General features: G+C 45.3%; 2 protein-coding genes across 51 annotated transcripts in view; one reads left to right on the top strand and one right to left on the bottom strand.

Annotated features, from left to right (window-relative positions):
• Positions 1 to 956, bottom strand: part of Fer1l5 (fer-1-like family member 5) — a 54,877-nt gene extending 53,921 nt beyond the window's left edge. Inside the window, exon 1 of the mRNA XM_087567595.1 lies at positions 633 to 956. The gene's annotated coding sequence lies outside the window, so the exon portion shown is untranslated. The remainder of the gene's footprint in view (positions 1 to 632) is intronic.
• Positions 957 to 1,011: 55 nt separating this feature from the next.
• Kansl3 (KAT8 regulatory NSL complex subunit 3) overlaps positions 1,012 to 13,143 on the top strand; it is a 43,486-nt gene continuing 31,354 nt past the window's right edge. For 14 of the 50 annotated variants that reach the window (XM_087566037.1, XM_087566027.1, XM_087566011.1 and 11 more), the window contains exons 1-3: positions 1,012 to 1,055; positions 2,080 to 2,369; positions 4,416 to 4,586. Coding sequence is in view for 29 of the 50 variants with exons in the window: in XM_087566011.1 (XP_087422137.1) it covers positions 4,498 to 4,586 (89 nt within the window). In the remaining 21 variants the exon portion in view is untranslated. Of the gene's footprint in view, positions 1,067 to 1,255; positions 1,492 to 2,079; positions 2,370 to 4,415; positions 4,587 to 13,143 lie in introns of those variants that run through there. The other 36 variants (XM_087566038.1, XM_087566028.1, XM_087566033.1 and 33 more) reach the window with 12 other exon arrangements.

Below are 13,143 nucleotides of genomic sequence, written 5' to 3'. Positions count from 1 at the left end.
CTGAGTTCAAGGTCAGCCTGGCCTACTGGGCTTGAGAACAGTCAGGGCTCCACAGAGAAGCTCTGTCTCAAAAAACATCAAATAAACAAAAACAAAACAAAACTCGAACCAAACCAACAATAAAATTCAAGGTCTTCTCTGGCAGCATAGCTAGCTTGAAGCCCAGCCTGAGATACATGCGACCATGTCTCACCATCCCTCCATAAATAGTAAATAAAAACAACCAATGACACCTGGAGGTGGGGGTAGCTTGCAGTAATTGCCATCAAGAAATCAATTGAGCTCTTGACAGGTGGCGGAAATAATCCACTGTATTCCCCTGGCAACCTATTGAGGCAGGGTTTAGGTATTTGCACATTTCGAGATGAGAAAAGGGCGGAAACTTTGCTTGCTGGGATCTGTGGGCCAGGCGGTTAAAAATTGAACCTCACATCTCTCCTCTACCTCATCATCTACCTCATCCTAGTCTGAGCTCCACCAATTTCTCTTCGTTAAACACCGCAGAGCCCTAGAATTGTATCCGGACATTCTGCAAAGCATTCCCTCCCTCTTCTCTCCCCATCTCTCTGGTTTGTGGTCGAGGTCTTGAGACAAGTCTGTCGCTATGTAGCTCAGGCTGTCCTGGAACTCACCAAGATTCTCCTGTCTCAGCCTCCTGCCTTGGAATTATAAACAAAGTCTCAACGCTGGGCTGAGCCCGCCCACTGCAGATAGAACCCTGCTCTGTAATAGGTCGGGGGAGGAGGAACTGACTGTGGCGGGGAACACCGAGCGCCGGGGCTGTCTGAACTGCTTAGCTCTTTGCCCTCACTTTCCCCACAGAAAACGTAGAGGAAGGACGTCTCTGTCCCGGGGTCGCGCGCGCGCGCGCGGGCTCACGGCACTCCCCACAGGCCAGCGAGGTCGCGGATCCGCTCCAGGCTTTGCCGCTCGCCGCCGCGCAGTTCCGGAAGAGCAATCCACTTCCGCGTTTTCCTCGGAGCCCGTGGCGCCGGGCGGTGAGGCGCACGCGCACTGTGATCCAGCTCCGGCGAGCGCGCGGCCGACAACTGCGGGTGAGACGCGGGTCCGTCCCGGCGCGGGTGGCGGCCCGTGGGGTTCCAGGCGGCGGGCGGCGGCATCGGAGAAGACCTCGGGGCTCCGCGGGCCTGCGGGAGCCGGGGCTGGAGCCGCGGGCCGGGCGGGGCGCGGGAGGCCGACGCGGCCGCCCCAGCGCCCGAGGCGCCGGGCCGAGGAGGGCCCGGGGAGGGGAGGCGGGGCCGGGCGGCTCCTCCTCGCCGGGAACTCGGGATGACCTTGGCCGAGTCGCCCGGGTGGGCCGTTTTGTGGTTTTGCGGTTCCGTGGCGGGAACCTCACGGAGGAGCGGGCCGTTTGCCGGGCGCCTCGCTGAGGGAGGGCGAAGAAGAGGCCTCCTGAGGCCTCCTAAGGCCCCGGTCGGGCTGAGGGCGGGCTCTGGTTTTTCTTCTCTCAAAACTCCGGTGTACCTTGAGGTCGGTGCAGACCTTGGGTAGAATGTGACCCTAGGAAAGTCCCCTTGACCTCAGGCCAAAGCGATGATGTCTGGAGCCCTGGGCTGCACTCAGCCCACGGTGCCCGCCTGTTGTGCTGGGCGTGCTGGAGCTGACCGTCCCCACGCACTTCCTCTAGCTTTAGAAGAATTCATGTTTGTGATCCCTCTGATTTGCAAAATCCTTTACCACCCAGGAAGAAAATTGCTCAGCCAAAAAAAAAAAATTTTTTTTTTTTTTTTGAGATGGGATCTCACTGTTACCCTGGCTGTCCTGGAACGCATTCTATAGACCAGGCAGTCCTCGAACTCCCGGAGATAGGTCTGCTTCTTCCTCCCCAATGCTGGGACGAAAAGCGTGCGTCACCATGCCTTGGCACAGAAAGGTCATATTTTTGCTAACTGTGGAGTCTTGTCAGTTTACAGTCACAAAACTGTGTATGGCACCCGCCACCTTTCTGTTCCGTAGTGGTATGCATAATCGATGAATGATGGGCATAAAGGCATGTTTTGATAGGGAAACTTGGGAGAAACGGAAGCTATTGAGTTGACAAGCCCCTTTTCACCGCAGGTGACTAGCATGCAGATATTCGCACCCTGACTTGGTTTGGCTGCCTGACTACTGACATGGCCCACCGGGGTGGGGAGAGGGACTTCCAGACTTCAGCTCGTCGGATGGGTACCTCCCTGCTTTTCCAGCTTTCAGTGCATGAGCGGGAACTGGACCTTGTTTTTCTGGATCATAGCTATGCAAAACCGTGGAGTGCCCACCCCGATGCCAGCAGCGCCCGCCCCACCCGCATGCTCTTTGTAACTCCCCGTCGGCAGCAGGAGAATACTATGTGAGTTTGAGAATACCATGTGAGTTTGGGTTTCCTTCTTAAGGGCTACTTCCGCCTGACCATGGCAGTGTGGCGGGGCATAGATGTTCTTGAGAGTGATTGGGGCTGTGGGGTGACTGGAGAGCTTGGAAGGTGAAGCTGAAGAATTAGTGTCGTCCCCCCCCCCCCCCCTTTGGCTACAAACTATTCTTTTTTTTTTTTTTTTTTCTTTCTTTCTTAACCAAACCCAGGGCCTTGCGCTTACTAGGCAAGCGCTCTACCACTGAGCTAAATCCTCAACCCCCCCCCCCCCCCAAACTATTCTTGAGTCTCTGACTTCAGTGCACAAATTGGGAGGTAGTCCCCACAACATTGCCATCACCCTTACCTCCTTTCAGAAAGCCAAGGTTTAGATTAACCCCTCCTTAAATCTCTATATTTCCAGCCACCCTACAGTAGAGGGTAAGAACATTTCAGAAATCTACCCTCTGATAAGTGAATTGGTTACATTTGACTAACTAGTTAATTGTTTTGCACCTTCTGATTTCACCCATGTCAGAATTTGTTGAATTGCTCTTTTCTGATCATTACAAGTTTTTGGAATGAGATATTTGTGTTTGTTTTGAGTTTAATCTTCCCTCAAACAAACACAGGTTATTTTTTTGTTGTTGGGAGTTGAGATCTTGTGTTTGGGTTCCTCCCTCTCTCTCTCTCTCTCTCTCTCTCTCTCTCTCTCTCTCCCCCCCTTCCTCTCTCTCTCTCCTCTCTCTCTCTCCTCTCTCTTTCTCTCTCTCTCTCTCTCTCTCACACACACACACACACACACACACACACACACTCTCACTCCCCAGACATGATGACTCTTGAACTCTGATCTTCCTGCCTGTACCTCTCAGGTGCAAGGATTGTTGATACAGGGTCATACTATACTGTGTACCCCTGGCTAGCTTTGTAGTTCGGGTTGGCAGCCTCCCAACATTCAGATTGCAGTCATTTCTGTGGCTTAGAAATGTAGTTTGCTTTCTTGAGATAGGGTTTCTCTATGTATACCTGGCCATCCTAGAACTCTCTGTAGACCAGGTTGACTCACAGAGATCCGCCTGCCTCTGCCTCCCAAGTGCAGACCTGTAATCAACCCAGCTCAGGGGAGTTTTTTTCCTAATGATATTAATGGTTTTTTGGCTTCAGTTTCCTCAGTGTCCATGATCTGTGACTTTAGGGGAACATTCTAGCATAATTCTAAGCTTATGGCCTGGGGCATAACTGAAAACCAACTTTAAGTAAAATTTGAAAATTTTTTAACTATATAAAACTTATTGTTTTGTGTTTATACTTAATGACTTTTTTTTTAAAAAACAAGAATCGGTGATTTAGGAACTGAATTACTGTATTGGAAAATTTATTTTTAATTGTGTTTATGAGTGTAGTATGTTCATTGAATACCAGTGTCCTCAGAGGTCAGAGGCATCAGATCCCCTTGGAGCTAGGATTAGGCATTGTATCACCCCACATGGGTGCTAGGAATCAAACTTGGGTCCTCTGCAAGAGCAGCAAATGCTCTTGAAAAGGCTTTGGAGCCAGTTATGGCAGCTTGTGCCTATAATTCCAGCACTTGGTGAGGCTGAGGCAAGAGCAGAGTCAAGAGGTTAAGGCTAGGAGTTGGAGAGAGATAGATCAGCAGTTAGATCACATACTGCTCTTGTAGAGTACCCAAATTCAGCTCACAGCACTCACGTCAGATGCCTCTGTGGACACTGTACCCACATACATGCATTTAAAATCTTAAAAAAAACAGTAATGACTGAGTTCAAGGCTAGCCTGGGCAACATAGTCAACTCCAGGCATGATGAAACTTTAAGAAGAAAAAAACCGAAGCCACAGGAAGTGTAATGACCCTGTCTTTCCCAGACACACAGCAGGGAGGGGAGCGCTAGATGAGAGGATGTCATGACTGTGGATGTGGAAATCATTTAAAGCTGATCATGTTGATTAGACATGTTTTAAACATTGGCAGCCAGCTGATGGTTAAGCATGTGTGTTGTGTGAAGTGTGTGTGGCCTGGTCCTATTTCCTCACCTGTTTACAGTGAGTCAGACGTTCCAATAGATGTGGAGACTGTCACGGCAACTCCTGCTCCACTCTATGACAATCAGAAGGCAAGAAGTGTGATGAATGAGTGTGAACGGCATGTGATCTTCGCCAGGACAGATGCAGATGCTCCTCCTCCACCAGAAGACTGGGAAGAGCACGTCAACAGGTAGGCCAGTCCTGGATAGATTGGCCAGTTTGGGGCAAATTTTAGTACTTGGTAATTGTGTATTATCATCGTCTTTGAAACTTCCACTGGAGCTCATGTTGTTCCACTCACAGTCATGCAGTGGGATGTTCTCTCCACATGCATTGTATCTTTGCTCGCTGCTGTGCAGCGCATGGCAGGAGGGTTGCAGTGAGCTGCCTCACTACTGTCCTAACTCTCGCTCATTACCCAGCATACACAGTGGCAGATGTCACAGTTGCAGCACCATGGAGGGCCTAGGCAGGAGGAGGACTTGAACTCAAGATAAGTGTGGGCAGCAGAGTGAAACTTTAATCTTTTTATAACAAGTAGGGGATTGGGGATGTAGCACAGAGGTAAAGCCTTTTCCTGGCATATGTAAGGCCCCCAACACCACAAAACTGTACAATTGACTTGCTGGATATAGATATGACTAACTTTGCAGGAAGAGCTACCGAAACTCTTATGTTTGTGAGATTTGCATTGATATGACATGATCTACAACTGAGGTAATAAATGTTTTTGAATCATATGTGAAGCTAGTAGCTTGAAATGCTTTAAAACAGTTTTGCAAGGTTGGAGATATAACTCCATGGCAGAACTCCATTTTCAAAAATGATGAGAGGGCAAGAGAGATGGTTCATAGGTTAAGAGGGTGTAGTACTCTTCAGAGGACCAAGGGGGATGCTTCTGGCCTTCTTTGGCACCTGCATACACACACACACATACACACACACACACACACTCACACACTCTCTCTCTCTCTCTCTCTCTCTACTAAAAATACAGCTTTATGGGCTGGAGAGATGGCTCAGTGGTTAAGAGCACAGACTGCTCTTCCAGAGGTCATGAGTTCAATTCCCAGCAACCACATGGTGGCTCATAACCATCTGTAATGGGGTCTGATGCCCTCTGAAGATACACTCACATATATAAAATAAATAAGTAAATAATTAAAAAAAAATACAGCTTTAATAGATATGGGAAACAGGGCCTGGAGAGATGGCTCAGAGGTTAAGGGCACTGGCTGCTCTTTGAGAGGACCAGATTCAATTCTCAGCACCCACATGGCAGCTCAGTTTGTGACTCCAGTTCCAGGGCTTCTGACAACCTTACACAGGCAAAACACCAGTGAATGTAAACTAAAAGTGATATGTTAAAAAAACCTGAGGGATACATGTATGAGAGAATTGAAGCACTTTTTAAAATTAGTTAACCCTTGGTTATGATTGAGAGGTCTGGGAGCTAGTCATTAGACTTTATAGTACATAACAATGCCTTCCTTCAGTCACTCCTTCATTTAAAAGATACATTTTATATTACTGTGTATGTCTGTGAGAGTATGCCAGGGTGTTGGGGTGCCTTGGAAACCAGAAAAGGTTGGCTCCCCTAGAGCTGCAGGCACTTGTGAATTACCTGATATGGATGCCAGGTGCTGACTCTAGTCCTCTCAAGAGCAGCAGGTGTTCACAGCTGTTGAGCTACGTCTCTAACCCCTTTCTTGATTTCTTTTTGAGACGGGATCTCTGGTGTAACATAGGCCTACCTCATACTCCCTAGTAGCTAGGATTGACCTTGAACTCATGATCCTTGTGCCTCTACCTTTCATGTGCTGGGATTATAGGTGTGTCACTCCCGGGCCTTTTGTTATTTTTATATATTGTTTTACTGTCAAAACTGAGGCTGTGCTGTCAAGCGTGGTCACTAATTTCTTAATTTATAAGGAAAGATAAACTGCTAGGCCGAAGAGACACTTGAGTGCTGGGCCAGACACCTCTATCAGACAGCTCTCTAGAGTCTAGGTATTCATCTTCAGAGACTACTGACTGGGTGGCTTGAGTCTTTAGAGTGAGAGACTTCCATTCTTTGTTAAGGCTCTTCCCCCTGCTGCTCCTACTCAGTAGGAACTGCCTACAGATCGTTTTTTGTGTCCCCAGTAGAGAGTCTTGAGAAGCCATTTTGTTCCACTGGGGTGGTGAGTAGAGAGTTTATAGAAGAAAGATGGGCACAGGAGTAGACTAGGGTGCCCTTCACCTAAGGTCTCTAGAGTGAGCCTTTGTCCTTCTGTTAGGACTGCACACTGATACACTGTTACTGTGTCTCAGTAAGATTGGGAGGGTTGTATTAGCAACAGCCCTTCGGCTATCTCTCTGGGAAGGTCACATTTGCAGAGAGCTGACTCCATTATTTGTTAGCACACACTACCTTAACTGAAGAGGTGAGTGTTGTTGTCTAGCTTGTTTGGAAGTTGCCTCTGCTGTGGTTATGATCATCTTATTGCCCTCTTTCCCTTGATAAAGTGCTGCTTCCTTTCTGTCTGCGTAGGGCATGTGACATTTATAGGTTCCCACACTTGAGAACTCCATGGACACCTCTATCAGACAGCTCTCTAGAGTCTAGGTATTCATCTTCAGAGACTACTGACTGGGTGGCTTGAGTCTTTAGAGTGAGAGACTTCCATTCTTTGTTAGGGCTCTTCCCCCTGCCGCTCCTACTCATTAGGAACTGCCTACAGATCGTTTTTGTGTATAGGAAACAAAATCTATTACCACCACCCAATCCTAGTCTTCTCTAATGAGAGTGGATACTGTATGAAATGGTTTCAGTCTCTGTGTTTGTCTAGATCAGGCAGGAGTTGCCAAACTGACCTATGTGCCAGATTTGGTCCATTTCTTTTGTATGCCTTAAGAATAGTTTTTATGTTTTTAAGTTGGCTGGAGAAAAAGAGGTATTTTGTGACACATAAAATTTTCACTTCAGTGTCTATGAATAACGATTATTGGAATACAGCTACTGCCCATGACTGTTTTTGCACAAACAAGAGTTTTGTAGTTGTGTCAGAGACCATATATTCTATAACCCTCTTATGTTAACTCTGTAGTTAAGTTAGCCAGCTGGGTTTGGGTCATGTTTAATGTTTGTGTATCACAGTCATGATTCTGGGATCTTTGAAAAATTTGTTTGGTGGCAAAGTAATATATATATAGTACTGAAGATGTTGGGCCACCAGCACCATCCCCACTCCTCTCCTGCTGCCTCCCACCCCTTCCTGTGCCCCATCTGTTCATCAGATGGAACGCTGCTTTAGATGCTTTGCCTTTGAGAAAATACTTGACAAAATACTCATTCACTTGCTTGGGTGAGGTCGGTTTTTTGTTGTTTTTGTTTTTCAAAGCAGGGTTTCTTTGTATAGACCTGACTGACCTGGAATTCACTCTGTAGACTGGCCTGGAACTGACTGGAACTAGCTGGCCTGGAACTCAGATATCTGCCTGCCTCTGCCTCCTGAGTCCTGAGATTAAAGATATGTGACACCATTGCCCAGCCAAATAACATTTAAAACATCTAATATTTTAGCTCAAAACAATCTAGTATTGGAAAGTAGTCTGTCTTAGAAATGAGAACGTTAGGGCTAGAGAGGTGGCTCAGAGGTTAAGAGCACTTCCCAAGGTCCTGAGTTCAATTCCCAGCAACTACATGGTGGCTCACAACCATCTGTAGTGGGATCCGATGCCCTCTTCTGGTGTGTCTGAAGACAGTGACAGTGGGTTCATATATATAAAATAAAATTTTTTTAAAAGAAATGATAATGTTAGAATTTCAACCAAGAGCTTTCCCAGTGTCCTTCTGGAACTTTGTATAACTGTCTAATACTTAATACTATGTGTGGGTGTGCACATATATATACATACATCTATGTTGTGTGGCTACATACTACAATATATATGTGTATATATCAGGTTGGATCTTTGGTGTTTAAGTCCAAAAGCTTTGAGTTGTTTTCGTTCGTTCCTTATTTTCTTTTAAAGATTTATTTATTATATATAGCTGTAACTGTCTTCAAACACACCAGAAGAGAGCATCAGATCTCATTACAGATGTTGTGAGCCACTATGTGGTTGCTGGGATTTGAACTCAGGACCTCTGGAAGAGCAATCAGTGCTGTAGTCAATGCTCTTAACCACTGAGCTATCTCTCTAGCCCTTTCTTTCGTTCCTTACCTCTTACCTATTTTCTTTTCTTTTTTTTTTTAAAGATTTATTTATTTATCATATACAAGTACACTGTAGCTGTCTTCAGATACACCAGAAGAGGGCATCGAATCCCATTACAGATGGTTGTGAGCCAGCATGTGGTTGCTGGGAATTGAACTCATGACCTCTGGAAGAGCAGTCGGTGCTCTTAACCGCTGAGCCATCTCTCCAGACCACCTATTTTTTTTTTCCCCTTTTAAGTCTTTATTTTCTTAGTTGTGTGACTTAATTAAGCTTTTCTGGTGTTTTTTGTCTTATCCTGTTTGACTTTCACTTAAAATTTTCCCGTAGTCTGGGCATGGTGGTGCACACCTTGATTTCCAGTGGGTGGGAGGCAGAATCAGTAGAATTTCTGAGTTTGAAGCCATCCTGGTCTACCTAGTAAGTTCCAGGACAGCCAGGGCGATTTAGAGAGACCTTGTGTCACAAAAACTAAAATAAGATTAAAAAAATTCCTTTAGACAGGAGCAGTGAGATAGCATTTGTCAAAACACAAACCTGGTTCAAGGGGCTGATGACCTGAACTCAATTGCTGGAACCCATGTAAGGGAAAAGGAGAGAAATCACTCCACAACGCTGTTGTCTGATCTCACAAGTGCCATGGCATATGCCCCCTCCTAAATACACCACACACTGCCCATTCTCACACACAATCTTTTAAAAACGTTTTTTTCTTTTAAATCTGGGGTTGGAGAGCTGGTCCAGCAGTTAAAGAGTTTTACTTCTTGCAGAGGGTCAGATTTCTGTTCCCAGCACTCATGTGGTGGCTTATAGCCACCCTGACTCTGTTTTGGGACATTCAGTGCCTTTTCTAGACTCTGTGGGTATCAGGCACGCACACATATACATGAAAGCAAAAACATTCATATACATAAGATGAAATCTTTTTAATTCTTTTAGACATTTTTTGCTTTGAATCTGTCTCCCTTGGAGCAGAATCGGGGAATTAATAACTACCTTTGAAAGCACTGGGTTTGCCAGCTTTGTGGCATGTGTCCATAGCCCTAGCCTTTGGGAAATGAGGCAGAGTGGGCCACACTTGTGGCCAGTGTGGGCTACACAGTGAGGCCCTGTCTCTTAAAAAGGAGAAAGGAAAAAGAGTCAGGCTTTCTAGGATCAGTGTGCTCTCTTGCTTTCTTCAACTAGGCCGAGCCTGAGGTCAGCATATCATCCAGGTTGGTCAGACCAAGGAAGACAAAAGACTGTGATGTCATCTATGAAAATGAGAAAATGTATTTCTTGCACTCATGAAAAGCAAACAGAGTCAGGCCCAAGGGAGGGGCCTTTGACTCACACAGTTCCCATCAGCTCCTAAATTATATCTTTAGCGTGCTCTTTATCTTAATATTGGGTTAGATCTTTTCCCCCTGCCCGTTTAAATTTTTAGCCTCCCACGAAGCTGACAATGCATAGAACACATTTCAATTCTTGGGTCACTTAATTGTATGTGCAACAGTAACCCTAAGAATTTTTTTTCTGAGCTTTTAGACTCAAAATTTGTGGCTTTTAAATTTAATTTCATGTGTTGTTGTAGTCATTTCTAAATAGTCTTGTTCAGATCATATTGTTTCTTCATGCCATTTTGATTTCATAGTGAAATCAAGTTTAAAAAAATGACTAGGGAAGGGCTGAGGAGAGACTCAGGATAAAATACTTGCTGGGCATGCTCAGGTCTTGGACTCAGATCCTTAGCATCTATGTAAAAAAAAAAAGCTGGGCAAAGAGACACAAGTCTGTGGCACCAAGATTGGAGGAGGAGGAGATGGGGATCCTTGGAACTTCCTGGCCAACCATTTAGTCAAACATGGTTAAGCATAAAGTACCAGGGTCAGTGAGAGACTGTTAAAAAAAAATAATACAGAAAAAGATAGACACCCAAATTCAACCGCTGGTTTTCATGTGCACACTTGGACATCCCACTCACATGCATATGTGTGTATACACCACACACACACAAATAATAATCTTAGTGCTTACAAATAGGGTAGAAATTATCTGGGTGGTGATGGTACACCTCTTTAATCCCAGTACTGGGAGACAGAGGCAGATGGATCTCTTTTAGAGGTCAGCCTGGTCTACACAGAGTTATTACAGGACAGCCAGGGCTACACAGAGAAACCTTATCCTGAAAAACCAAACCAAACCAGGGTAGAATTTAAAAACTAAGAAGTACATTAAAATGGCACTGCACCTGTCTCTGGAAAACCTTTTCTATACTGTTTTTGAACATTCTGTTCCCTCCCACTGCTACACATGCATGTCTCAAGCCCACCTGAGAATCACTGTTTATGGGGAGACGCTGCTAGGGTAAATATGCTGTGCATTTCAGTAATGTGAAGGAAAGAGTATGAACCAAAGGGCTAGGGACCATCAAGCCTTCCCATCCAAGTGGAGTTAAGGCTTTCTGTCTATCTCCGAAATCCAAACTCTCTAACAATAGACATAATTCTGATGAGGTCACGCCAAGAGAACTGGGAGAAAAAAGGCAAAAAAGCACAATCTAGAACCTAAGCCTCTTTCTAGTTACCTCCACAGTATTAGAAGAGGGTGAGTAGCTTTGGGGACTCAGGCATTTATCTGTAGCAAGGAAAGCTTCACAGATAGATGATGGATGGATGGATGGATGGCGCTCCAGCAACATGTGATGCTGCACGTCTGTGATTCTAGCATCTAGGAGCCAGAAGCAGGAGACTCCTGAGTTTGACATGAACCTTGGTTACATAGCAAGTTCAGGATCGTCCTGAGTTGTTTGAGAGTCTGTCTCACAAAAGTAAGATCTGAGGATATACTTGGCTGGATTAGATCTGTTATCCAGGAGGGAAATGAAGGCATTTCTGAAGAGGGAACGCCTGGTTTTCTCTCTAAACTTTCTCACTGTTCATAGCTAACTTGAATTAAGTCATCTAGTCCATGTCTGTCTTTTAGACAGGAAGACTCAGGGTACATAGCCTACTCCTTATTACAGAGTGGAATAACATCCTGCCTCTTGGTTAGGCTTCTCCTGTACCATGCAGGTTGTGTGGTAGGTGAGATTTTTTAATTTACTTAGAGAAAGGGAGTTTCTAGTAAATATTAGCTAGTTCCTGGGGAACTAGGTAGTTGAACAGAGTAAATTAAAAAGGTAATTTGCCCTTCCTGTGTGTTCACTGGGCCATGATACTTGTAGTTATAGACCTGTCGATGTCTCTTGTTGAGTAAGGTCAGGTGTGATGGAAAAGCTGCTGCTTCTCTGTGAAGTTACAGGTGGAGACTGTTGACACCCTTTCAAGCAGCTTCTCTGCAGCTTGACCATGCTGTTTTGTTCCTGTTGTTTATGTGTGGGGACTGGATGGACCCAGCTGTTCAGAGCACTTAGATTGTGTGTGCAGTCGCTCTGTTCATTTGGCAGTGTTTTAATCCTCAGTGTGTCAGGCACTTGTTGTGTGTACTGGGGATATAGCATTAAAACACAACCTTAAAAATCTTGGCTTTCTTGTCATTTGCATTCTAGCAAAGGAAGCCAGACACATAGAATGGCTAGAATGTGAGGTGGTGAAGTAGTTGAAAAGCGGAGCTAGAGAATCCCAGGGTGGGATAAGAGGGATCTAGGAAGCCTCAGTAGAAGGTGATATTTAACAGTGCATGAAGGGAAGGACAAAGGGCACAACTGTGTGAATTCAGGGAATGAATGAAAAGGGTCCAGGTACAGGACTGCACTTGGTGCACACAGGGTCTATGTAGGAGAATGGAAGGTGTTGATCGGGGACAGAAGAGCACACAGAACTAAGCAGAATGACATTAAATGCCATTAGATGATGAGATTGGGGAAGATCCTGGATCCACACAGCTCGGGGCAGAACTGTAACTTTTTTTTTTTTTTACATTTTATGTATTTGTTGTGTGTGTGTGTGTGTGTGTGTGTGTTTTGCATGTACATGTGTATTTAAGCATTTAAATGTACATGTGGACTATACAGCTGTGCTCACCTGTGTTTATATAGGGGGAGGCCCGAGATTATCTGGTATTTTTCTATTGCCTCTATATTTTGATCTATATTTTGATATAGCCTTTCACTAAACCTAGAGCTTGCTGATTGATTAGGTGGGCTGAGCATCAAGCCCCTGAAATACTTCTTTCTCTGCCCACCCTTCAACCCCAGCACTGAGTTACAGATATGTGACACTTTGCCCGGCTTTTATGTGGGTGGTAGGGATATAAACTCAGGTCCTGATGCTTGCACAGCAATAATCGCTTTACCCATGGTGCCGCCATCTCATCAGCCCATAACTATATTCTTTTTTTTTTTTTTTCCTGTTCTTTTTTTCGGAGCTGGGGAGCGAACCCAGGGCCTTGTGCTTGCTAGGCAAGTGCTCTACCACTGAGCCAAATCCCCAACCCCCCATAACTGTATTCTATTCCCAGTTGTTGGGAGTTTTATTTTTGAGACAGGTTTTTTTTTTTTTTTTTTCTGTGTAATAATCTTGGTTATCCTGGGAGTCACTGCAGACCAGGCTGGTTTTGAACTC

This window comes from Rattus norvegicus, chromosome 9, assembly GCF_021556685.1.
Source record: "Rattus norvegicus strain SHRSP/BbbUtx chromosome 9, alternate assembly SHRSP_T2T, whole genome shotgun sequence".
In the NCBI taxonomy this organism is placed as follows: Eukaryota; Metazoa; Chordata; class Mammalia; order Rodentia; family Muridae; genus Rattus; species Rattus norvegicus.
Note: the sequence above shows the minus strand (reverse complement) of the source record. Positions and strands in the feature narration are given on the sequence as shown.